Source organism: Oratosquilla oratoria, unplaced genomic scaffold (assembly GCF_046742065.1).
Source record: "Oratosquilla oratoria isolate Oo_2021 unplaced genomic scaffold, ASM4674206v1 SCAFFOLD45, whole genome shotgun sequence".
In the NCBI taxonomy this organism is placed as follows: Eukaryota; Metazoa; Arthropoda; class Malacostraca; order Stomatopoda; family Squillidae; genus Oratosquilla; species Oratosquilla oratoria.
Window position 1 is genome coordinate 984416 of NW_027467710.1, and position 27132 is coordinate 1011547.

The following is a 27132-nucleotide window of genomic DNA, read 5'->3' on the forward strand; positions in this document are numbered from 1 at the left end:
TAGAAAATTAAATATTCACTTTTGTAACTTGTAATACATCAATGTAATATATGCTTTTCTTGGTGGAGATCAATAAGAAAAAAATGTTTTAAGCAAATACACTACTGAGTGGAGTTGTGACAATAGGTTCGAGATGCCATATTGTCTTCTCTCCAATCCTGTCAGTGTCAGTTTGACAATGGTGCTGATGGTGTGTACTGTGTGCTCTCCCTCTCCAAGTGATGTCACCAAGCTACATATTTTTAAAACAGTGCCAAGGAACTGGGCTGTAGTTCAGTTCGAAGCTTTAAGATTTGTTTAGATAAACATATAAGCAAGGTGCTGTAATGACTGCCATTTATTTTATATTTGATTATTTGTTTGTTATTATTTGTTTGATTCCATATTTATTACTTATATATCAGTTTATTATTACTATTTACCTGTTTGTTTATTTATACCTGTGTATTATTTATTATTATTTATATTAGTATAATTTTTATTCTATATATTTTTTTATCATTCATATATATATATATATATATTTTTTTGCATCCATCCTAGTTATGGACCAAAAGGTCTCCTGTCGGCATGCTCCGCCTTTGTAATCCTTTGTAATCCTTCATGATTTTCTTCAAGCTATGAAACTCTACCCCTAGCAGTCAAATCGGATGACAAAACAGGCCATCAACATCCCTGATAATGACAACAACCATGATGACCTCTAGAATTACATGTACCACATTACTAAATGCTGGTAAGGTTAGACGACTATATCATACTTGTATTTCTTTGACCTTTGCATCTATCACAACAAAGATGGTATCTCAAGCAGTCATAGTTGTTATGTTCATTAGTGTGTCACTTGTAGCCTTTTTTTCTGTTATTGATTTCTGCAAAGAAAAAGATATTGTGTTGATGTATTATAATTTACAAAGTTATTATTTCATTTTCTATTACTATATTGCATAGATGTGCATTTCTAAAAAAAGAAGAAGAAAAAAAAAGTACCGAAAAAAGAGCCACCCTCTTGCACAGGATCTCCAGCAGCACTGTATATCTGGTCTTTACACACACACACACACACACACACACACACACACACACACACACACACACACACACACACACACACACACACGTGGCACTGTGGTTAGAGTTCTCGCCTGCCACCACTACGGCAGTCAGTGTTTGACTCCTGCCCAGGGCTGAAATAATTTCAGTATCACTGCAGGGTGTTACTCCAACTCTTGTGGGTGGGGAGATGGGTGTGTCTGTGTGTGTGTGTGTATTTACCTTGGATCTGCTGCAGTCTCTGTGTTTGCGTTTGCGTGTAAGGTCACAGTATTACCCATAGATCACTCATATGAGCTCTGAGCTCTCATCCAGGAGGTTAATAACTGTTGATCTCATGATTCCAAGATGTGATTCAAGACCATACACCGAATCATGGTGGTGGTAAACACACACACACACACACACCTAGATTGGTCATATATGAGCTCTGAGCTCTCTTCGGGGAGGGAAATAACTGTCGGTCATGAGTTCAACACGTGACCCAAAGACCATGGTAAATCACACACACACACACAGTTGTAAACCATTATAAATTTGCAAAGTGGTCAAGTCGCCCATAGGCAGCTCATGGAAGGGTGTAGGCCTTTCAAACAGAAACTGTACGATTTATGTTTACTATAAACTGGCAATTTACCAACATGGGTAAGTACCACCCTGGGGCGAGTTGAAAAGTGCATTGCCCCCCGCCCCTCCCCTTGTTGGGGCCCTGTAAACTGGTGCCAGAGAGTTGTATCCATAGTGAACACAACATGGGGAGTATTGGGCAGACTGCTGTCGTATATGTTACAGTCCTCCCATTTTATCTCATAATGAGCTCTGACTGAATGCCACCAGGACCTATGCATTGTAGTGAGCAGTAGGCTGGTCTACACCATACAAATGTACATCCTCTCATACAAGGGATATTTTCCTTGCTGTTACTATGTCGTGGGAGTTATTTGATTTAACTGGATACAAAGGGAATAAAGATTCAGTTAGATTCAAGGCAGGTGGTTGTGAATGAATGAAAAGTAATGGTACAAGATCCATTTTAACATTCTTGTAAGTTTTGACTAATTCATTACATAGTGATGGATATGTATATGTTAAAAATAATTCTTCTTTCCAGGCATTCTACCCATCATTACTCGTTTTGGAGTTCTATGGTCCTCCATAAGTGCCACATGTCCAGCCCATCTAGTTTTGCTCTGCTTATAAATGTTAAAAATAATAATAAAGAAAATTAAACTAAAGGCTGCATGTACAGATGACACACACACCCCTAACCCCCCCCCCCCAACACATGCTGTTCCACAACTGCAGGTTCACATATTCTTATCTTTTGCATATTCATAGATGTAACAGTCCACATTTTGTGTCGAAAATGGTTTCTTTTCAATGATTTTTGATCGTTTAGGGGATGTTGAGAACTATTTTGGCACCTTCCAATGGTTATTACCTTTTTTTGTTCATTGCTTTGAAATAACTCTCATAAATTCCACATTGATGGGGGTCCTGTGTACATCGTATTGAGATCAATCAATCAGTCTCTCTTGCAGAAGACCCATGGTCATGAGGCAGCCATAAACAGCCTCCATCCAATATGGACCAACAAGTTTTGCAAATGTTACATTTTTCAGGGCACATGAAGAATTGTCACCCCAGAACGCCCACATGAAGAATTGTCACCCCATGAGATCCCACCTGAAGAATTGTCACCCCAGTATGCCAAATATCAACAGTGGAATAAAGATAGTTAGTTTAGGTTGATTGAGGGTTGTGCTTATTGTTATCAACTTGGACAACTGAAGAATCGTAAACCTAGCATGGCCCACATGAAGAATTGTCACCCTGTCAAAGACTGGGGTGACAATTCTTCATGTGATACCATTTTTCTTTACATTAACCACTGCAGACATTTTTTGTTTTATTGCAGAGATTATAGCGAGAAGGATTTGATCAACTTTGCCAACAACAACCCTGGCATGGCGGTGTACCTAAAACCTCGGAGGCATCTATCGATCACCTTGCATCAAAGCAGAGTAGTGTAAGTTTGACTTTTGCAACAGGTTAGCCTCTTTTACATTGGAGCTTAAACTCAGGAACTTTGTAAAGCATGAGGGCCCCACGCCTGTAGCAGTGGCAAACCTAAGACCCTCATACTCCTGGTACAGTAACAGCTCTCCCCCTAATCCCTTGTAACAAAAACACTGTTACCTGCATTATTGAAAAAAGTAATTTTCTTCCCTTTGAAGAGCTGGAGTTCTTCTTAGCTTGATAAAATTGTCTGGTGTTAGCCTGAATTAGATTTTATATTGAATGACATTCGCAGAGAACTCACTTCTAAAACCCTGCCCGCACACCAATGTTCCCTATTAATTCTTTGCTGTGAGTGAGCACAGAAATTTGGTTGTGTGCAAATTTTGCCTTCTTTGCAAAGTAAGTGTGTTCTTATGTGGGTCACCATACTGACTGCAGAACACAATACAAAGGATCTCAAGACATGTGATTTTATGAAATTGATCAATTCTCCAAATCAACTTTATTTTGTTTTACATTGTTATGAAATTATACAATTAATTTCTTTAATTAGAAAATTTCAATTTCATCTTGAAAATCTTGTGTGCGCACATTTTTTCCTTTGTGTACCATTTGTAAAACATGTGTGCATGCATGCACATGCACACAGCTTAGAGGGAACATTGCCCCATGCACCCCACATGTCCTGCAGCATAGTAATTGAGCAAACCAAGAAATCTATTTACAATTTGATTATGACCGAGACATATTTCTAAAGAAAATGTAACTAGAATATACAATCTTGACAATTTGTTTCTGGATTTATTATTAATGTCATTATGGTTTTTTTCTACTCATGGCATATTACTATTTAGATCTATGGTTTCAGTAAATGGAGGAGAGGAGTAGGTACATAAACACCCATGACCTGAATGGGGAGGAGCTAGTTGCAAAATGGGTCGAGTACATGCATGCATGCGTGGGCGATCAGGGTACCCAGTGGAGCGTCTCCGCAAATATCAAGACACAGACTTCCCATCAATACGTCAGGGACCCTGGACACCATGGACGCATCAACACCCAGTGGTCAACACAGTCACTTTACCAGCTGTAAGTCGTACAGGAGCTTTTTCCCCCTTACAAGAGAGGTAGCCAAAGTAGCAATAACAGGTGTATATCAAGTGGGAGTGTTTGTAGTTTCTGGTAAAGTGATGCAGGTAATGGTTAAAGGGTAGTTCTTGAGAACATATTTTGATTGCCAGATGATGATGATAATTGTTGTCATGCGAAAGTAATGACTTGTTTGGAAATGTTGGCCATGGTGGACTTGGAAGATTTGTACAGAATAATTTCAGACACTCATGCAGGGTTTGGGTAAGATATATTCTTGTCTAACTTCAGTGCAAACTCCATTCAAATGAAAGCCTCTACTATGGAGTGTACTTGGGAGCCTCTTATGTATAAAATACCAATGTGTTTCCTTGGATGGATAAGATCCTGTAAAGTGTGCCAGTGTTAACGAGATTAACAGTTAGCATATGATGACGCTGGTGTCGGCATCATGAGGCATGAGCATGTACGTATATGAGGATACTGGTGTCAGGGTCCTGATTATATTTATTTTGTAATTGTAACTGAGTGACGACCCCATGTATTCTGACAGACAGACTTGATCTTGTTTTCTGTGGTTATCCACATTCAGGGTAGAAGAGAACAAGTATTACAGCCATAACTTTATATTTTATAATGAGTGCATTGTGATGTATCATCGTATATCAGTCAGGCAGCTGTGCATGAGTATTCGACTTGTATTGAAGAGGTTAATAGTGCAATCTGTCAATGTGTTCCTGGTTCTCTCTTTAGAAGCTAGTCATGTTCATTGGTTCATCCCATAAGTCACTCAAAGGTTCTTGTTTGACAGTGTTGGTACTAAAAATAGTCATTATTGCGCGGTTGGCATAGTGTTGAAAGTGGTGATTTTTTTTTTTTTTTTTTTTTTTGGTATTGAGCCACATAGTTTGTATTTTTATTGCTAAAACTTGCATAGTTGTTTCTGCTCACATGTAAATCTACTAGTCTGCTTTGTCCCAGTCTTGCCATATTTGAACTGTTTCATCTGTTCCCCATTTCTTTAAGATTTCATTTGTTATGACAAAACTCTTGAGCAAAATTCTTAAAAAAAAATTCTATTTGCAGGGAGAATTATCTGCAGTGTCTCCAGAAGTTACGGGAACAACTCAGCTGCTTGAACTGTGTGAGCAGCTGAAGGAGGACACCAGTGGATAAATCAATTCATTAGTTGTTTTGAAACTTTGATATATACTGTATGTAGCATCTTCAATGAAGTGTTTCTTTTACTCCAAGTATTCTTAGTTTTACGGAACTGTAAGGGCTTGAAACATGCAACGTAAGAAAGGAGGAGTTTGTATACCTAGTTGTATTTTACAGGACGAGAGCTATGCTTGTAGTGACCTGTTTTCGTATTTCTCCACATCCAATTTATTCTTAAAATCGTGTATAGTTTTGGCACTCACTGTTTCTCTGTTTAGTTTGTTCCAGACATCAATCACTCTATGTGGGAAGCTATTCTTTTTCAGGTCTCTTCTGTAGCTGTCCTTCTTTAGTTTCTTTTCATGTCCTCTTGTTTCTCTTCTGTCCCACTTTAACAAGTCATCTCTATCGAGAATTTCCATCCCTTTCATAATTCTGTGTTTGAGATGAGGTGCCTGAGAAGTATGATAGGGGTTACTAGGCTGGATAGAATGAGAAACGAGGAGATGAGGAGAGTGGGGTGGAAAAGGAGTTGGGAGATGGGGTCAGTAACAATTAACATTATGCATTGTTAGAGGTTTTTTTTTTAAGACCTATTCTTTGTGTGTGTGTGTGTGTGGGGAGGCACCAAGTTGCTTTAACATATGTTGGATGTTGTCTAATAACAGCTTAACCCATAAATTGTTAGCCCAGTGTTTAGCTCAAATGCTGGCATAGTCTGAATTTCGATTTTTTGTTTTTTGCATGTGTCATAACATAAAATGGAGGTGGAGCATCAAAAAATTATTCACAGTTGAATATATCTGCATCTGTGACCACTCGTCAGTGTAGGATGGGTCTCGTGCATGAAGATTTTCAAGAAGGGATATGTTTTTGGCAATGTACTGCTACCTGAATAGACATATGGGAATGGATGCAAAGAGGAGATGGTACGAAGGGGTGATTTTGCTGACAGCATTGTATGGGGCAGGAACATGGAACATAAGAGAGGAAGACTTTAAATGTGTTTGAGATGAAACACCTGAGAAATATGGTAGGGGTGACATGGCTGGATAGAGTGAGAAACAAGGAGAGCTGGGGTGGATGAAAGAGTGTTGGGAGGGTTTGTTGGACACATGGAAAGAATGAGTGAAGAAAGATTAGTAAAAGAGTTGTGGAAGAAGTGAACATGAAGGGGCGACCAAGGATGATAAAATGGATGGGGTAAAAGGAGCATTGGGAAAGAGGGGAATGTCTGATGGGGAAGGAAGGTAGAAGACAAAGGGTGAGTAGAGAATGGTTGTGTATGGATGATGCTGCGATGCATGGAAAGGAGTGGGTGGGGGGTGAGGGAGTATGTGTGAATGATATCTTGATGCAGCCCAAAGGGATTTTCCCCCCGTCTTCTCTTTTCCTGGATGAGGGGGTGTCGCCGATTAAATAAAGTGGCCCTACTGTGGATGTGCTGTGTCTTGCTACATTGTTTCTGACCCAGGGTAGTGGGTGAGATGCAGGGATGACCCATCATCCATGAGGAGCCAAGAAAAGAGGAAGGGAGGGAGGGAGGGGTTGTGAATGGGAGTGGAGTATGTGGGGATGAAATGGGTGGGAGTGGATTTATGCCTTTGACTTTAGCTATCCCTTGTGCATACATACATATACCAAAGGCTTTTTCCCCCCTTACAAGGAAGGTAGCCAAAAAGAAAAAGGCATAAAAACCATTCCCACCCAAAATACACTCCACTCCCCTCCACCCTCTACCCTCCCTCTTATCTTGGCACCTCCTGGATGATGGGTCTTCCCTGCATCCTGTCCACTGCCCTGGGTCAGAGGCAGTGTCGCAAGACACAGCACATCCACAGTAAGGCCACTTCATTAAATCGACGAGCCCCCCCCCCCCATGCAGAAAAGGAGATGGGGAGAAATCCCTTCGGGCTGCGTCAAATTTTTCTCACACATACTACCTCACCCCCCATCCCTCCACCCATTCCACCTCATGCATCACAATATCATCCATATACAACCCTTCTCCATTCACCCCTGTCTCCTGTCCTCTCCCATCCTTCCTCAACAGACATTCCCCTCTTCCTCAAAGCCCCTCTCACCCCATCCATCCATCTCATCCTATGTCGCCCCCTCATGTTCACTCCCTCCACATCTGCCTTCCATACCTCTTTTACTAGTCTTTCTTTACTTATTCTTTCCATGTGTCCAAACCATCCTAATACTCTTTCATCAACCCTATCTCCCAACTCCCTTACCACCCCTGTTCTCCTCGCCTCCTCATTTCTCACTCTATCCAGCCTAGTAACCCCCACCATACTTCTCAGACACCTCATCTCAAACACATTCAAACTCCTTCTCTCTTCCTCTCTATGTTCCATGTTTCTGCCCCATACAGTGCTGTTGGCACAATCACTCCTTCATACAATCTCCTCCTAGCATCCATTCCCAAATGTCTATTTCTCATTACACTTTTTAATCCACCAAGACATTTACTTGCTTCTCTCAATCTACATTCTACCTCCACCTCTACTCCACCCTTTCCTACCATATTCACACCCAAGTATCTAAAACTATCCACTTCCTCCAGTCGCTCTCCCTTAATGCTCACTTCCAGTCACCAACTTCCTCAATTACTCCTCTGATTCTACTACAAGCGCAGTGTCGTCCGCAAACAACAGCTGGCTCACCTCCCACTTTTCTCCATTTTCTTTAACCATCTCCAATCCCTGACCCACCACCCTTGCATTTACCTCTCGCACCACCCCATCCAGTCAAACTGAGATGTGATGCACCAACCCTCTTGAGTTTATCAAATGTTGTGAAAAGGATTCCTGACTGCCTCAAACCTGGGGAGAATAATCTAGCATTAGATACTTTTTTCTTCTTCTCTCTATTCATTCTGTTTAATTACAAAAGATGAGCTGGCTATAATGTGAGTGAAGGGATGCATACATACCTGCTCCAATTGCAGTTCAAATGGTTCATCCTTGGAACCTAAAATACTTTCTATGTTGTACAATGATGCATGAAGCATGATAATACAGAAGCTGGCTCCTGTTTGATAAAAAAAAAATTACTTCAGCTAATACTCCTGTAGACATAAATTATTTCTGTTGCAGCAATATACAGACATTGATTTTCTTTACTCATCAGCTGATACTGCTACATACATCTAGGGGTGTGCTGATTAATCGGCATAGGCAAGAATAGTCACTTTTTTGGTGAATCAGCATATGCGAAAATCTGCATTTTTTTTAGAAAGGGATTCGCCATCGGCCGATGATGCCAATTCAGTAATTCACCTATTATTCACTGTTCTGGTGGTTGCATAGGGCCATGCAGCATATTATGTGCTATACGAGATACCACTACCAAATAATCAAGGCTTTAGCACATAGCATCACAACTGTAGGGATTGAGGTGGCTAGGAATATGTTGTGGTAGTGTAAACCTACACTACTGCCATAACACATGTTTCAAAAATATAGTATGCAGAGGTGATCAAATCTGCAAACAGGAAGGCATACGACCAGAGAAACTTTTAAGATGGCAGTAAATATTAGAGCAAATTATATTAATTCTATATTTTATTTTTGTATTTCTTATATAAAATTAAACTTATATATATATATATATATTTTTGAAACAGCAATGTTTCCACAAAAGAAATTATGTGAGAGTAATATGGGAGTAAATCGTCCAGGCATCCGTGGACTGTCAATTTTACCTGCTTATATATTCGAAAAATTGGCAGACAGATTTACTCCCACTTTGCAGCATTTTATAGCCAAATGAATCATTTATAAAGATTTTTTATGTATTTTGACATGTAAACACATAACAATACATCTTTATGCTTTTTGACAACAACAGCTATGACTTTGACTCATGTTTAGATGATTTATTGTCAAAATCACAATCACACAAGTCAAATTTGGACATAGCGAAACTTCAACGAAAAAAAAAAAAAGAATATCTTCATCTCTTCTGACACTACAAAGCAAAGTTGATCAATTTTGCTCCCTCCCACTGGAACCACGTGACTTGGATTCCTTGAGTTGATGTAGAGCGAGAAAAAAAAAATCCTTTATGGAACAAAACAGACACGGCTTTTCAAAAAAAAAAAAAAAAAAGGGGGGAATATTTTTTTTAGCCGTTTCCCGCATTCCATGTATCAATTATTATAGAGACTGAGTTAGGTTTAGTCTTTACTATTAAGATAGGATTAAGAATTGGATTGATGCAGTTTACACTCTGTACATGTGCTTTATCAAAACCATGCATGAAATGATTCAAGTTACTTGAAGTTAGTAGTTACATCAAAATCTATGAAACAGGTAATGTCTACCTCTTTTTCAACCGACAGAGAATAATACAACCATACATTGATACGGTAATCATAAAGTGGTCAATCAATAAGCACTTCATTAACTTCATTCAATCATCAGCATCTAACAGCTCAACGACTGGCAGGTATAAATCTACAGAGATTATGAAGCAAGTAAAAATCATATTTTAATTACTTCATATTAAAAACTGATATACCACAATCATATAAAGTGGAATTGGCATTGGCAACTAAGAGTGAATAGGAATCAGCATCGGTATCGGCATCTAAGAGTGAATAGGAATCGGCATTGCCATAAAAAAAATCACCCGTACATACATCATTATTTCTTTGTTATCTGAGAATATTTAGTGATAGAATTTCATCCTGGCAGTTAATAACATCTCGGTACTTGACCACATTCCAACCAAAATATGGGTGGTGGATGGGAGTGGAATGAGTGAGAGTGGGTGCATGCCCTGGCTGGCTACTTTCCATATAAGAGGGTGGGGCCCTTGGTAGAGAAATAGATGACTGATGATTGATTTGGTTGAACTTTGTGAACTCCCCCCGCCGCCCATGTCAGGAAGCTAGGATGGTGCTCCTTAAAGAAGCCTTTGTAGTATGGTCCTCCTATTTAATGTAGCACACCCTTGGTACAACTCACGGGTGTCAGGGTTTGAATTGCCGTCACCACCTTGACCTCTGTCACAAGTAGTGATGCTCTCTCTTGCTCGGTTAGTGAGCATCTGTTAGACAGATAATATTAAACAACTTCATATCTACACATACCTATACATACCAATGGACCTTCCTTCCCTTACAATGGTGGCTGTGTAAAATCAAATACCTGCCCCACACACATCCGAAGCCCACTCATGACATCTTCTACCTTAGGCTCTCATGTTCAGGTCAAAGGCAATGCAGCAAGACAGAACTTCCCTGGCAGGGGTTAACAACCAAAGCTAGTTTACCCACAGCACTATATTATACGACGTCACCCCCCCTCTCCTCATCCACTCAGAAAATCAATGGATCAGACAAGAACATCCCTTGGAGCCATGCCATTCCTTCATCATCCACCTACAGTCTCTCTCTCTCTCGCTTCACTCCTACTTATGGCATTCGGTTTTCCTTGCTCAGTAGTACACAACATTCTTCTTGCATCCAACACTCCTTTCACTCCCATCCATCCACCCACCTCCTTCTTGGTCTTCCTCTTAAATGTGGATGACAAGAGAGCTATTGGATAGGAAAAATAGAGTGCAAAGGTGATTTGGGCATATGGAGAAAATAAGAATGGAAAGATTTGCCAAAAAAGTTTGGAAAGCAAAAATAGAGCGACACTACTGTATATGGTTAAAGCTATAAATTCAAGAAGAGAGAAACTTAATCCTGTAAATGATATCTACATACATTTCTTTAGTTTATGAATACCAAAATGTCAAATTCCTTTCCATCTTACCAAGAACCCACAAGAGGATGACCTCAGCTCCAGCCCACTAAAAAATGGGAAGGGACACGATTCCCATAATGGCATACTGGTGGACAAGGGGGACTTCATGGCCACCAATAACCAACATTTTTTCAGCATTCTTCATGGATATAATATGCCATCCACCCAAAGCAGCAGCTAAACCAATTTAGAGGAGGGATCTAATGCTGCAAAAAAAAAAAAAAAAAAAAAAAATAGTTTTAGTATTCAACATACAGAACAGTGATTAGATAGTATTCAAAAAATTTTTTTTTGTCAGGTAACAATGAGGAGCTTATATGGAAGGGACAATGTCTTTTTGAAGGGAGTGGGATGGGTGTATCTTTTGACTCAGCAGCCACCCTTGCAATTACTGTACAAGGGGGGGGGGAAAGGGCCTTTTGGGTCTCCCTGTAGCTAAATGCAGTATTCTATGAATCTCGAAAATGGGCCAAGGTAAAAACAGACCATACAGATAACAAGATGTTTAATGAAAAACCATAAATGCACATACATACAAATGTATACATACATATACAGTAAAAGCTCTCTTGTCCAGCATCACTGGGGCCAAAGGCATGCCGGATACTCGAAAATTATGGATACTTGAAGGGGTTGCTAAAGTAAGTGAAGGGGTACAGAAATATGTCTACAATTTGCTTAAAAGTGGCAGTCTGCCGACAAGATTGACTAGATAAACACCATATGAGGACGGAGCCTTTATTTGTACGACGTTTCGCTTATTACAGCTTTTTCAAGTACTTGAAAAAGCTGTAATAAGCGAAACGTCGTACAAATAAAGGCTCCGTCCTCATATGGTGTTTATCTAGTCAATGTCTACAATTGCCCCCTTAACTCACTATTAATGTCAGTGAACATATAGTATCACATACCGCAACATAAACAAAGCATCACATGATTGCGGCGTCACCACCTCACTCGCCAACATACAGTTCATCACTATACACTAACCTTCTCTGTACTTTTCTGAAGGGGTTACTAAAAGAAGTGAAGGGTCACAAAAACACTGGATATTTGAAGTTGCCGGATACCTGAATGCTGGATAAGAGGGCTTTTACTGTATACCAAGGGCATTTTCCCCCTTATAAGGGAGGCAGCCAAAGTCAAAATGAGCAATTCCACTTCTGGGGCATTCTCAGTCAGATCAACAAGTGCCTAGCACCCTCACCTATCAGATTTTGCTGAAATTCTAAGGTTAATCCAAACAACTGTTGAGGAGATATGACTTCAGATATTTTGAGGTCATAACTAGGCTGATCAAAGTCTTAGTTACATAAATGTATATATATTTACAATCAGACAAGGAATCCAAATATCAGTGTTTTTGAACTCTCGGTTGAAAAAAAAAATCCACTTTAGCAAAAATCTGAAGTCATGATTTGACCCCTGGGGTATCAAAATTGAAAGAAGAAAAAAATTATATATATATATATATATATATATATATGTATGTGTGTGTGTACAATCAGTAAAAAAATTATGCTGGTATTTTTCATATAATTAACACAAGTGAGCGCCTTATTTATACGTATATTGTCTGTCAACTGTACATATTTTTCATACTTAGGCCTTTATCTAATTAATTACAAGCGGAATCACACATGTCACATTTGAATGGTTTCTCTTCTGTGTGGGTCATCATGTGACTTTTGAGGAGACCCTTTTATGAGAAAGCAGAATCACACATGTCACATTGGAATGGCTTCTCTCCTGTGTGGGTCCTCATGTGACTTTTAAGGTGACCCTTTTGTGAGAAAGCAGAATCACACATGTCACACTGGAATGGCTTTTCTCCTGTGTGGCTCATCATGTGACGTTTGAGATCACCCTTTCGTGAGAAAGCGGAATCACACATGCCACACTGGAATGGCTTCTCTCCTGTGTGGGTCATCATGTGACGTTTAAGACGACCCTTTAGTGAGAAAGCGGAATCACACATGCCACACTGGAATGGCTTTTCTCCTGTGTGGGTCATCATGTGATGTCTGAGATCACGCTTTTGTGAGAAAGCGGAATCACACATATCACATTGGAATGGTTTCTCTCCTGTGTGGCTCATCATGTGACGTTTGAGATCATCCTTTCGTGAGAAAGCGGAATCACACATGTCACATTGGAATGGTTTCTCTTCTGTGTGGGTCATCATGTGACTTTTGAGGAGACCCTTTTGTGAGAAAGCAGAATCACACATGTCACATTGGAATGGCTTCTCTCCTGTGTGGGTCCTCATGTGACTTTTAAGGTGACCCTTTTGTGAGAAAGCAGAATCACACATGTCACACTGGAATGGCTTCTCTCCTGTGTGGGTCATCATATGATGTTTGAGATGATGCTTTTGTGAGAAAGCAGAATCACACATGTCACACTGAAATGGCTTTTCTCCTGTGTGGCTCATCATGTGACGTTTGAGATCACCCTTTCGTGAGAAAGCGGAATCACACATGCCACACTGGAATGGCTTCTCTCCTGTGTGGGTCATCATGTGACGTCTGAGATCACGCTTTTGTGAGAAAGCGGAATCACACATATCACATTGGAATGGTTTCTCTCCTGTGTGGCTCATCATGTGACGTTTGAGATCACGCTTTTGTGAGAAAGCGTAATCACACATGTCACACTGGAGTGGTTTCTCTCCTGTGTGGGTCATCATGTGACTTTTGAGGAGACCCTTTTGTGAGAAAGTAGAATCACACATGTCACACTGGAATGGCTTCTCTCCTGTGTGGGTCCTCATGTGACTTTTGAGGTCACGCTTTTGTGAGAAAGCGTAATCACACATGTCACACTGGAATGGCTTCTCTCCTGTGTGGGTCATCATGTGACTTTTGAGGAGACCCTTTTGTGAGAAAGTAGAATCACACATGTCACACTGGAATGGCTTCTCTCCTGTGTGGGTCCTCATGTGACTTTTGAGGTGACCCTTTTGTGAGAAAGCGGAATCACACATGTCACACTGGAATGGCTTCTCTCCTGTGTGGGTCATCATATGATGTTTGAGATGATGCTTTTGTGAGAAAGCAGAATCACACATGTCACACTGAAATGGCTTCTCTCCTGTGTGGCTCATCATGTGACATTTGAGATAACGCTTTTGAGAGAAAGCAGAATCACACAAGTCACACTGGAAAGGCTTCTCTACTCATGTGGGTCATCATGTGATATATGTGACAATCGTTGGCAAAATATAGGTCACACTAGAAAGGCTTCTCTCCTGTGTGGGCCATCACTTGATGTTTAAAATGAGTTGTGAGATAGCCGAGCTATCGATGCTACATCGGGTTTTCTTTGTTGATACCTTTCTGAAAAAAAAAATGAGATTAACTTTTAGAGATATGTAATAGTAGGACTGTTGGTGTTTTGTACACAAACCATTTCATACATGCCATCCTCTATTATAAGTATAGTTTGCCTAAAAACACATAGTAAAATCGATTATCAAAGTGGTCAACTGGTCATTATAGCGGTGTTTGCTTTGTTAGCCTAGTTGTGGGTTGAAATTCCATACTTCTCTCCTACTCAAAGGAGTAATTATTAATTACCTACGATGCACCTCGTAGAGGCAACGTCACCTGCATGGAGGGAGGGGGGGGGGGTTAGGGTAGACTCAAACCTGCCCTTCAACCAACCAGTACTAAAACAAACTTTTAAGATTATCTTATCGACTAACGGTTTATGTCTATAGTAATTGCATGTCTGACATGAGAGAATGTAAACACTGAACACGTTTGATACGTCACCTTATCTATATCTACCAATTTGGCAGCGGCAATCAGAACCAATGAAAAACTACACCAATTGAAGCAACCTTTAACGCAGAGGCACACTACTTGCTTTGCTGTCAAAATCTTGCGCACATCACATAGGGAGTGTTTTGCAGATGACTTTTTGGGCTAACGGCAATCAAAAAGGAAGACAAAGCGTCCCGCCGAACTTTCTATGTTAACAAAAGAATAAATACAAATGCAATTTGTACAAGTGAAATACACACTTGCACGAAAAAAGGAAATAAATTAAATCACGTTCATACACACTGTGACCTTCGTTCACCCTGTACTCTCTCACTTTATCTTTTTCTGCCATTGTGTTCCTAGTGCCCAGGTATACTGGATTTAAGTCTATGCACCTATTTACGCTAATCTCTTTTGTCGTCCACACTTCTATGAATAATCTCCTTTTCTTCGAGTTGCCTCTGTGCACCACTGTCGCTCCTTCTTGGTCAACGTTGTGCTGTAGTTCGTTCATGTGTTAATAAAGTGCTGAGGCTACATCTTTCCGTTTAATTGCCCGTTTATGTTATTCAATTCTAGTGGCGAGCTTCTTATACGTTTCTCCTATGTAATCTGCATCACAATCCAAACATCCAATGCGGTACACTACGCCCGACTGCTGAGTGGGTGCTTCCATGTCCCACCCCTACACCAAACCACTTTCAAGTTCAAAGGACTACAAAGGAGAAGCATACCGACAGGAGACCTTTTGGTCCATAACTCGGTCGGATGAGAAAAAAACAAACATGAATAGATAAAAAGGTAAAGTTAGATTATAACCTATCAGGTAAATAGTAAATAATAAATGGACAGATAAATAATAATAAACAAATTGAGAAATAACAACCAATAGTGTGAAATAATGTCACTTTTAATGTTGTCAATTCCCTTCAGAATCTTAGACCTGCATCAAGTCACCTGAGTCTACGCTTTTTAGGGAAAATAGATTCATATGTCTTAATTGATTTTCGTATAATTCCTTTTTGATATTTGGAATCAGTTTTGTGGCTCGCCGTTGTACTCTTTCCAATCTGTCAATGCCTTCAATGAAAGTCGGTGACCATAAGGAAACGGCATATTCCAATTGTGGTTGAAGTCATAAGATCACGCAATCAGTTCTGGAATCTTGTTTGCTTTCTCAGAGGCTGAAATATACTGTTTAGATGATTTGAGATCGTTACTGATAATTAGCCCGAGATCCTTTTCACTATCCACTTTTGTTAACGAATTTATAAAAAAAAAAAAAAAAAAAAAAATTGTAATCGTACTGTTATTTTTACCTTTGTGCATAACCTTGCATTTGTGTAAAATTCCATTAGCCACTTTTCAGACCATTAGTTTAAGTGATCATTTGCCATTCCACAGTTTTGTATCACCAGCAAATTTGGACACGATAGATTTCAGTACGTGGTCTATATCATTGATATATACTATGAATACAAGTGGCCAAAGAAAGGAACCCTGAGGAACTCCACTTTGTAAGAACATCTTTGCCTCTGCGAGTTCGGTGGATTATATCAGAAACATAAAGGTCATGACACCTAGAAAAGAGAAACCAAGTATCAAGAAAGTGGTACCCCAGTTGCTTGAACTGTGATATCCTCTCATTGATCCTTATGGCTTTAACACAGGCTGTACTACTCTTGTAAAAAAAAAAAATCTTGACTGCTGTTAACAGCTTTCCTCCTATCCCATACATCTGTAAAACCTCCCACAGTGCCTTTCCGTCTACCCTGTCAAAGCCCTTTTCCAAATACTAAAAGGTCCAAAATCATCTTAACCCTTTGCTAAAGCTTCCTCACATATCCGTCTTACCACGAAAATCAGACTTTGCACATCACGTAAACGCTCTCAATGAGCAGACGCTAAGTCATCGACTTGAACCCAAGTTGCTGGTTCCTTCTGAGATTTTGATTTCTAATAACCAAAGATGCTCCCCGGGTGAATTGAACTTGCACTTGATCGCACATTTGTTTATTGTTTAACTTTACCCATTCATTATTTACGTTACTACTATTTCTATTTATTTGTTCATTTATAGTTGTTTTCTCCCACCCGGCCTAGTTATGGGCCAAAAGGTCCCCTGTCGGCATACTTCTCTTTTTCAATCCTTTGTAAATAGAAATGGTTACCCTCATAAACATGTATGCACATCACACCCACACCGTTGACAGTGTCCCAGCCCTGTCTCCCAGAGCAAAATACTGCTTAACACGCCGCCTAACCTTGAGGTGCACATGCATGTATCCGTGCTACTCGCCAACAACCACCACTTGACTACTGTTAATGTTGGTCACTGATTACTTAGTTGGTCATATCAATACACAACCATATGCAGTTCATATATTGGAAACTCCCCAAAATTGGAAAACTGCTCATTATAATGGTGTTGGCTACTACCCTTTTCTATTCTTTCACTACAATGTAAACAAACACATAGTTGCCAGATCAACTCCGACATGAGGCACTGTCCAATCCGTGTACCAGCTATAACTGTTGGCAATATTACAAACCAATACCGAAGGTATATTGCCCTGAGACTCACTCGAGGAAAGACATTACATAAAAACATAGTCAAAAATAATTCTATACAGAACTGTCAGCGACACTAGAAAAATGTGATATTTGAGAGCACTCCTTTCTGAGTAAGCTGCGTCACACAGGTCACACTTGAAAGGCTTCTGTCTAGTGTGGTTCATCATGTGACGTTTGAGGTGCTCCTTTCGTGAGGGAGTTGCATCACACAGGTCATATTGGAAAGGGTTCTCCCCACTGTGGGTCATCATCGCGTGGTATTTGAGAGGACTCTATTGTCAGAAAGCTGCAGATTCACACATGCCACATTCGAAAGGCTTCTCTCCACTGTGGGTCACTGTGTGATATTTAAGGGCACGCTTTCCTGAAGAAAAAAAAAAAACTGCTTTACACAAGTTGCATTTGAAAGGCTTCTCTGCAGTGTGGGTCATCATGTGTTCTTTAAGAAAACCCTTTCGTGAGAAAGATGCATCACACAGACCACATTGGAAAGGCTCCTCTACAGTGGGTGTCATCACGTGATATCTAGGAGCACTCTTTCGTGACAAAGTTGTATCACACAGGTCAAGCATCAAAGGCTTCTCTCCAGTGTGGGTCATCATGTGATGTTTGAGACGATCACTTCGTGAAAAAGATGCACCACACAGGTCACATTGGAAAGGCTTCTCTCCCGTGTGGGTCATCACGTGGTCTTTGAGAGCACACTTACTGTCCTGGCAAAACTGTATCACCCTGTTCGCAATTAAAAGGCTTCTCTCCAGTGTGTGTCATCGCGTGATATTGTGTCAGACGCCTCACCAGACTCTATCATATGATGAATATACGAGATCTTAGTATACCCTTTCCCAGGAAATTTTGATATTTACCCTCGACCTGAAAAATATATAATGCTTGACATCCAACTTTTAAAGAGCATGTAATACGAGCAACACGAGTTTATACAAATACAGTCTGGCTTCAACCAAAACGAAGTGGGGGAGGGGAACAAATAACTCGTATCAAACGAGCTTAATGGGAGAAATGAAAGGCTGAATAAACACTTCAAAGAGATCGATGGCAGGCAAGAAAAAGGGGGTCTGTGTATAATGTAGGATACAATGGCATAATTGGAAACAATAACCTTTGACAAACTTTCACAAAAGTCCAAATTGTAAGAGGCTGGGAGGAAACTAAAAATAAAAACTATAGAGAGTTGGGTTGAAGACGGGTAGGTCATTTATAAACAATAGCCCGACCGAGCTGCGTTACGCCTTTCCATCTTGTTTGTAAATAACAGCCAGGGACCTAGAGTGTACATTTACAATATTGCTGACACGACATTCCTTTGTAACTTAAGTGAGAATTATGCAGGGTCTCGAGATTATTCCAAGTAAACAATATCGCCGTATAGACTTGAAACAAAGAATCTGATTGGTGAAAGGATGGAGGAGAAAATTCAATTGGTTCACGAATGTAAAATCACGCCCTTTGGGGAGAATCTTGAATATAAATTGATCATTGTACTAAGGAAATCCTTATGTAACTGCAAAGATCACGTAGAATCTTGCATACGTGTTTTTGGGGGGATTCATTCATTTGAAGAACCTCAAGGAGAGAGCGTTGTGTACAATTCGATTTACCATAAGATATAGAAGATTACTACATTTCCTTTCTCCTTGACAAAAGACTACAGTAACTAAAAGAAGCGAGTCGCCATTTCCATAAGTGAGTACCCCAAGGGCGGCAACAGCGGCAACGAGTAGCGGCACCGAGGGAAAGAACGCACGCAAATAAAACATCTCCGAAGAGAAGCACTCAACGCACGCAACTAAAACATCTCCGAAGAAGAAGAACCTTTAACGTACGCAACTAGAACGCACGTAATTTAACGCACGCAACAAAAACGTCTCCAGAGAGAAGCACTCAACGCACGCAACTAAAGACTACATCTAAAGAATTCCGTGCGACATATTACGTGCTTGCACATGTATTGGTGCAGCCAAGCATTCATCGTACGCAACGTCTTTGAAGAACTAAACAAGATAATTTGTCTACAAAGAAAATGCAAGCAACTACTCACAAACTCCAGGCAACAGACGGGACCACGTAGTGCACGTAAATCCCCACCCTGGTACGAGGACGAGCTACTTTGCATCACCATTGTTAAAAACTCTGATCCACTTGAACACCTCTATTAGATCACCCCGCACTCTGCGTTTTTCCAGAGAGTGCAAGTTCAGGTGCCTAAGCCTGTCGGGAGGCAAATTTCTGAGTCCATGTATCATTTTGGACATTCTTTTCTGTACTGATTCTAGTGAATTGATGTTCATTTTGTAGGACGGAGACCAAAACTGTACCGCATAGTCAAGGATGGGTCTAACTATAGCTAGAGTTTAATAATTACCTCTGCCCTTATGTTCGTTACCGTCCTAGCAATGAAACCTAATGCTCTGTTAGCTTTATTCCTAGCGCTAATGCACTGTTTACTGGTTTTAAGGTCCGGACTCACTAGAACTCCCAAGTCTCTCTCACACTTAGTTTTCTCTAAAAGCATGTTATCTAAGCTCCATCTATTTTCGGGGTTGTGTAGCCCTACGTTTAACACGCTACATTTAGAGATATTGAAGTTCATTTGCCATTTCACCGACCATGTAAATAATTTGTTACGATCATCCTGCAGAATCTCTGCGTCGTCTCCTGACCTAAACAGGTGTCCTATTTTAGTGTAGTCCGCAAACTTACTAACTTCATTATTTATCCCCCTCATATTCACTCCTTCCACCTCTGCCTTCCACACTTCTTTTACAAATCTTACTTCACTCATTCTTTCCATGTGTCCAAACCATCCTAATACTCTTTCATCAAACCTATCTCCCAGCTCCCTTTCCACCCCCGTTCTCCTTCTCATCTCCTCAGTTCACTCTATCTAGCCTAGTAACCCCTATCATACTTCTCAGACATTTCATCACAAACACATTCAGACTCCTTATCTCTTCCTCTCTCATGTTCCATGTTTCTACCCCATACAGTGCTGTTGGTACAATCACTCCTTCATATAACCTCCTTTTAGCATCCATTCCCAGATGTCTATTTCTCATTACACTTTTTAATCCACCAAGGCATTTACTCACTTCTCTCGATCTACATTCTACCTCCTCCTTTTCCTGCCACATTCACACCCAAGTATCTAAAACTATCCAATTCCTCCAGTCTTTCACCCTTAATGCTCACTTCCAGCCTGCTGTCACTCTCTCCCCTTGTACATCTCATCACCTTACTTTTGCCCACATTTATCTTCAGCTTCCTTCTTTCACACACCTTCTCAAACTCTGTCACTAACTTCCTCAATCCCTCCTCTGATCCTGCTACAAGCGCAGTGTCGTCAGCAAACAACAACTGGCTCACCTCCCACTTTTCTCCATTTTCTTTAACCATCTCCAACCCCTGACCCACTACCCTTGCATTTACCTCTCACACCACCCCACCCATGTAAATATTGAACACCTTGTATATACTGTATATACAGTATATATATATATATATATATATATATATATATATATATATACATATATATATTGTATATATATAATATATATATATACATATATATATTGTATATATATAATATATATATATACATATATATATATACATATATATATATATATATACATATAGACATAGATATATATACATATATATACATATATATATATATACATATATATATATACATATATATACATATATATACATATACATATATATATATACATATATATATATATATATATATATATACAATATATATATATATATATATATATATATACATATACAGGTATATGCACACACACACATCAAGTAACGTAGATGTCGTAACACAAGAGTAAAATAAAACTTAAACCCACTCTCGGAGAAAGATAAGCTGAGATATAGGGTAAACTGTATATTTCGATCACTGTGGTCCTCTTCAGCAGTTACAATTATTGGGTACATAGACAAGAACGTATATACAGAGGAGAAAGCTACAAAAGGGAACTAGGTAAACTTCAAGTGACGTGCCCTGAGTGGGGCTGCATTTTTCCAATCTATTCTGTGATCTAAAAGACTTGAGTGGAGGAATACAGCTGAGTTTTCTTGGCCGTATTTTCATGAATTTTTATGTTCTTTTATCCTGGTAAGTAGATCACGTCCCGTTTGTCCCCAGTACATTTTATCAAAATCAAGACATGGTATTTTTTTATACTGCGGGGTTGTCTTTATTAGGAGTTCTGTGATAGACATTAAAAAAAAAAAGTGGTAAATTTCCATCACAGAACTCCTTGGGTGTTATTATGAGATTATTTGCAGGAACTGAAAATATGAGTCATGATGAATATCATTGTAGAAACCCGACTTTCTATTTGTATCACAATTGAGTAGGACATAGAACACAGGATTGTAGAGGAATGCCAATTTTTTTTTTGTATTCACCCAGAAACAGGAGTAAAAACCCCAGAAGACACAAAATAAAACAACACTACAGAGCTAACCTTAGAGGGACAGACGTTATAGTGTACTGAAAAGGGATGACAAAGAGAACAACAACACAGGAGATTTTTTCTCTCTCATTTACTGTAACAATTGGAAGGACTTCTGTAGGACACATCATTGTGAGTAAATTTATTCAAAAGACCTATTCAAATATTTATTGATACAGGATCTGTAGTAAATGTTATAACCAGTAAAATGCTTGAGTTACCTATGTCTGAAAAGGGATATATGTGTTTCTTGCCATTGATTAATTATCTGTCAAGATTTTGTATTTTACAACCCATTCCAAATAAGAGAGCCGAAACAATTGTTTCAGTAATATATGAACGAATCTGTAATTCCACAGCTCCCAAGATCTTAGTTTCAGACAATGCTGCTGAATTTAACAACAAAATCTTGGAAGAATTATGTAAGTTATTTAAGGTAAACAAAATTAATATGCAAGTCAATTATCCTCAAAGTAATGGATCGGAATCCTGTGTGTCCTGGAATCCTTTGTGCAAAATTTAGTTGTTGCAAATTCTGGTCATGTCCTCCCTTCTCCCAATGCCCCAACTTGTAAGGATAATTAACTCACCTAAGAAAGATTGTAATTTCCAACCTTTCTTTGGTGAAGTAAAGATACCATTCTATTATCCCTTGTAAACTGCACACTTAAGTGTTTCTTCAATAATAACAGAGGTTCTTTTCGCTTCTGAATTTAGATTCAACCTGTACAAACTGATGCCCTTCCCAATGAAAGTAAATAATTCAATTTTTGAACTTGACACACCAGTGATAGATTCACTAGATTACATCTTTTCTCTAGATAACTTAACAGAGTACAATCTTTAATGATAACCTTAAAAATTGTAAGATCCCTAACAATATTCTCTACCTGTGCCATGCTTTTATTTATTTATTTTAGAGTATGACAGAAAATTTTGAAAGCAATAAAAAAGATGTTTTGGAAGGAAATTAAAAGAGGAAGAGGAGGTGAATTAAGTAGAGAAGAAAAGGTAAAAGGTGCAGATGGAGAGATGATAATGGAAGAGAAGGCAGTGAGAGGAAGGTGGGCACAGTATTTTAGGGAGTTGCTAAATGTGAAGGAGGATAGGGAGGGAAAGGTAGTTGCAGTGGGAAGTGCTAAGAAAATGAGTGATGAGTGAGGAAAATGGAGGAGAAATAGGGAAAGATGAAGTGGAAGCAGCTGTTAAGATGATAAGAGCAGGTAAGGCACCTGGGTTGGATGGATGCAATGCAGAATGTCTGAAGAAAGGAAGTACAGTTATGGTGGACTGGCTGGTGAGGTTATTTAATGTTTGCTGGAGAGAGGGTAGAGTACCGGAGGACTGGAGGAGTGCCTGTATAGTTCCGCTTTACAAGGGAAAGGGGGACAAGTGTGAGTGTAGTAGTTACAAAGGGATCAGCTTGTTGAGTGTAGTTGGGAAGGCTTATGGGAGGATCTTGATTGAGAGGATTAGGAGAGGAACAGAGGGAGTAATTGGTGAGGAACAGTGTGGTTTTAGGACAGGTAGGGGTTGTGTAGATCAGATTTTTGTGAAAAGACAGATATGTGAGAAAGCTATAGGAAAGGGGAAGGATGTTTTTTGGGCTTTTATGGATCTGTAAAAGGCTTATGACAGGGTAGACAGGAAGGCACTGTGGGAGATACTGCAGATATATGGGATAGGCGGAAAGCTGTTAAGAGCAGTCAAGAGTTTTTATGATTGTAGAGCTTGCATTAGGATTAGAAATGGAGAGAGTGAATGGTTTGAGGTAAAGGTGGGACTTCGTCAGGGGTGTGCTATATCACCCTGGTTGTTCAATTTATAATTGGATGGGGTGGTGCGACAGATGAATGGAAGGGTAGTGGGTCAGGGGTTGGAGATGGTTAAAGGAAATGGAGAAAAGTGGGAGGTGAGCCAGCTGTTGTTTGCTGACGACACTGCGCTTGTAGCAGGATCAGAGGAGGGATTGAGGAAGTTAGTGACAGAGTTTGAGAAGGTGTGTGAAAGAAGGAAGCTGAAGATAAATGTGGGCAAAAGTAAGGTGATGAGATGTACAAGGGGAGAGAGTGACAGCAGGCTGGAAGTGAGTATTAAGGGTGAAAGACTGGAGGAAGTGGATAGTTTCAGATACTTGGGTGCGAATGTGACAGGAAAGGGAGGAGTGGGGTGGAGGTAGAATGTAGATTGAGAGAAGTGAGTAAATGCCTTGGTGGATTAAAAAGTGTAATGAGAAATAGACATCTGGGAATGGATGCTAAGAGGAGGTTATATGAAGGAGTGATTGTGCCAACATCAATGTATGGGGCAGAAACATGGAACATGAGAGAGGAAGAGAGAGGGAGTCTGAATGTGTTTGAGATGAAATGTCTGAGAAGTATGATACAGGTTACTATGCTACAGTAGATAGAGTGAGAAATGAGGAGGTGAGGAGGTGAACAGGGGTGGAAAGGGAGCTGGGAGATAGAGTTGATGAAAGAGTATTAGGATGGTTTGGACATATGGAAAGAATGAGTGAAGAAAGATTTGTAAAAGAAGTGTGGAAGGTGGAGGTGGAGGGAGTGAATATGAGTGGGTGTCCTAGGATGAGATGGATGGATGGGGTGAAAGGGGCTTTACAAAAGAGAGGAATGTCTGTAGGGGAAGGACAGGAGAGGACAGAAGATAGGGGTGAATGGAGAAGGGTTGTGTATAGATGAGGCTATGATGCATGAGGGGGAGTGGGTGGGGGATGGGGGGTATGGAAGCATGTATGAGAAAAAACTTGACGCAGTCCGAAGGGATTTCTCCCCATCTTCTCCTTTTCTGCATGAGGGGACCAAGAGGGGGTCACTGAATTTATGAAGTGGCCTTGCTGTGGATGTGCTGTGTCTTGCGACACTGCTTCTGACCCAGGGCAGTGGACAGGATGCAGGGATGACCCGTCATCCACGAGGTGCCAAGACAGGAGGGAGGGAGGAGGGTTGAGGGAAGTGGAATATATGGTAAATGAAATAGTTGGGAGTGATTTCTATGCCTTTTTCTTTTTGGCTACTCCCCGTGTAAAGGGGAAAAAGCCTTTGGTATATGTATGTATTTTTATTTTATTCTATTCATCCATTTATTTATTTATATTTTTATTTTTTATTTATTTATCTTTTTGCTCCATTAAGCATTGAAATAAATTTTGTGAAGTTTCACTAGCTAAGAAAATGTCTGTAATACAGAATTGTCACTACAAAAAGGATATTTGTAAACCGGGTTACAGAATATCATGACAATATAAAATCGGTAAAAAGGAAGTAAAGAAAGTAGTGAGTTCTGAAAAAGACCTTGGAGTGATTATCACAAAGGACATGGCACCTGAAAAACAGATAGAAAAAACTGCTATGACCAACAAAGGGGGCCTTTACCTACTTGGACAAAGGAATGGTAAAGAAACTAGTAATCACACTGAGAAGGCCAAAACTGGAGTACAGTATGCAGCAACATTATGGACACCCAATGCTAAAAAGAATATAAAGAAAATTGAAAGAATATGAACAGCAATTACGAATATGGCCCCAACAAATTCAAAACTGTCATATGAAGAGATTGTTAAAGTTGGAAATGCCAACTCTGGAACAAAGAAGAAAAATAGGTGACCTACTGACCATTTATAGAATCATGAGAGAAATGGTCATTAATACAGAAACTGACAAGTTGGAAAGGATATGCAACAAAATGCCACATGATAATGTCTACTATCCTACATTTTCTTGCTTATCATTATAAAACAATTTTTATAGATGTAGAATAAACAATTCAAATGCATCAAGGATAAAATCACCATTATATTTTGCACTTCTATTTCATTGATCAAAATTGCACAAAAAGTATATTTTTGCACTTCTATTTCATATATTCATTAAAACCATACAAAAATTAAATGGATATATAGTATGATAACAAGAATAGATCAATTTCTTTTAAACCATTAAAATTGTCTGATTAGAAATGAAGTCTTAAATCAGAGTATGACCAAAATAATATAAAGCCATCATGCAAGTATGAAAAGCGGAACAACTATTATTGTATTTTTCATTTTATTTTTATTTCATTATTATCATTATTATTTTCTTGGTTGGAAAATAATACCTCCTCTGTATGGACACCCATTAATTCCCTAAAAAGGGAAGACAATAATGTGGCCAATAATTGCACAGGATGCAACCTGCCAACCTACATAGAAACGTCGGAGATGGGAGTAAAAGAACTTTCAAAAAAGCCTCCCAAGATCAAATGAGGAATTCTTTGCAGGTACCAGTTTCAACATCTGAAAAAACCAGTCCCGGCTACAGGTTACACAGAATAAGATAATTAGATTCATACCTAAACCTACATCAACGTAGTCATATTGGTATTGAAGAATTTAGCAAGGTAGGAATGTTACCGGTAAAATATTGTGTCCAGCAGCTGAAACTAAACCAGGTTTACAATGTCATTCATAATTCTGCTCCCTCATATGTGAGCTGTAATTTTACATTATCGGCTGAGAACCGAACCCGGAACAGTCAAGAGTCTCTTATTGTACCTAATGCAGGTCCCTTCACCAAAAACAGTTTTCACTTCACAGGTGCTCAACTATGGAACTCACTAGCTGTGTCCATTAAGAAGACAAATAGCAAGGTTACCTTCAAGAAAAAAGTCAAGGGTTACTATATGTCTCAGCTATGGACAGAGAACAGCCTTGATTTTGTGTACTACTAGCTTAGTGAGGGATACCTGATTCCATGAGTAATACCATCCATATCTGCGTTCACTCATAACTGTTTCTGACCTCCCCTCCCCCCCTTTTTTCAGAAGTTTAGTTCAGCATAACAATGATTGATGTTTACAAATTGGTTTCCACCTTTGTTTTGCCAGTCATAATATGGCATATGTCTCAGGTAGGTTCCGAGAACAGTTATGATCTGACCTCTTTCCTCATTCTCCTTGTTGTTTTACTCATTCGAGTACTGGTCCCCTGTACCCTACCTCTGGTGCTTCAGGTTATAATGTACTACTCATAGTAATTGCCCACTCCATCCTGAGATTCAGGTAAAATGTTAGATTTAATTAGTACGTAACCCTAGCTGCAGTGTAGGATTCACTATAACTACATGTTGTTACAGATGTAGAATATTGTAGTATATCATTAATGGTCCTACTCTGATATAGTACTCACTCATACAT

At 39.5% G+C, this 27132-nt stretch overlaps 2 protein-coding genes across 12 annotated transcripts in view; one reads left to right on the forward strand and one right to left on the reverse strand.

Annotated features, from left to right (window-relative positions):
* LOC143023140 (uncharacterized) overlaps positions 1-27132 on the forward strand; it is a 168420-nt gene that overhangs the window by 56172 nt on the left and 85116 nt on the right. The gene's annotated exons all lie outside the window — the stretch shown is intronic.
* Positions 731-27132, reverse strand: part of LOC143023111 (uncharacterized) — a 29448-nt gene continuing 3046 nt past the window's right edge. For 3 of the 11 annotated variants that reach the window (XM_076181609.1, XM_076181606.1, XM_076181608.1), the window contains exon 2: positions 11582-14431. In XM_076181609.1, the coding sequence (XP_076037724.1) occupies positions 12796-14202 (1407 nt within the window). In that variant the 5' untranslated portion in view covers positions 14203-14431 and the 3' untranslated portion in view covers positions 11582-12795. Of the gene's footprint in view, positions 873-5651; positions 5781-7229; positions 8157-8266; positions 8365-11102; positions 11300-11581; positions 17799-27132 lie in introns of those variants that run through there. The other 8 variants (XM_076181610.1, XM_076181611.1, XR_012966159.1 and 5 more) reach the window with 7 other exon arrangements.